The 451-nt window shown below is 61.2% G+C and overlaps 1 protein-coding gene across 1 annotated transcript in view; it reads left to right on the top strand.

The window, feature by feature from the left end:
• The window catches only part of MAPKAPK2 (mitogen-activated protein kinase-activated protein kinase 2), a gene marked incomplete at its 5' end in the record, with an annotated part of 3376 nt that overhangs the window by 1606 nt on the left and 1319 nt on the right, over positions 1-451 (top strand). The window contains one exon of the mRNA XM_010290988.1: positions 91-166. Coding sequence (XP_010289290.1) covers positions 91-166 — 76 coding nt within the window. The remainder of the gene's footprint in view (positions 1-90; positions 167-451) is intronic.

Raw genomic sequence — 451 nt, 5'->3', positions numbered from 1 at the left:
AGACTGCACGGAGCTGCTCCGTGGGATGGTCCGATCCCTCTCGCCTGCCGCTGCCGCTTTGACTGAAGACTTTTTTTCTCTCTTTACCAGCCCCGGAGGTGCTGGGTCCGGAGAAGTACGACAAGTCCTGCGACATGTGGTCCCTCGGCGTCATCATGTACATTCTGTAAGTCCGACGGGTCCCTCTCCATCCTGCCGGTGCCGGAAGCGGGGGGATGCCGTGGGATGGTCCGATCCCTCTCGCCTGCCGCTGCCGCTTTGACTGAAGACTTTTTTTCTCTCTTTACCAGCCCCGGAGGTGCTGGGTCCGGAGAAGTACGACAAGTCCTGCGACATGTGGTCCCTCGGCGTCATCATGTACATTCTGTAAGTCCGACGGGTCCCTCTCCATCCTGCCGGTGCCGGAAGCGGGGGGATGCAGCTTTTGGGCTTGTCTGCCGGCTGGGGGGGG

The sequence above is a fragment of the Phaethon lepturus genome, unplaced genomic scaffold, assembly GCF_000687285.1.
Source record: "Phaethon lepturus isolate BGI_N335 unplaced genomic scaffold, ASM68728v1 scaffold31837, whole genome shotgun sequence".
Classification (NCBI taxonomy): domain Eukaryota; kingdom Metazoa; phylum Chordata; class Aves; order Phaethontiformes; family Phaethontidae; genus Phaethon; species Phaethon lepturus.
The sequence above is the reverse complement of the archived record's forward strand: the minus strand, read 5'-3'. Positions and strand labels throughout refer to the sequence as shown.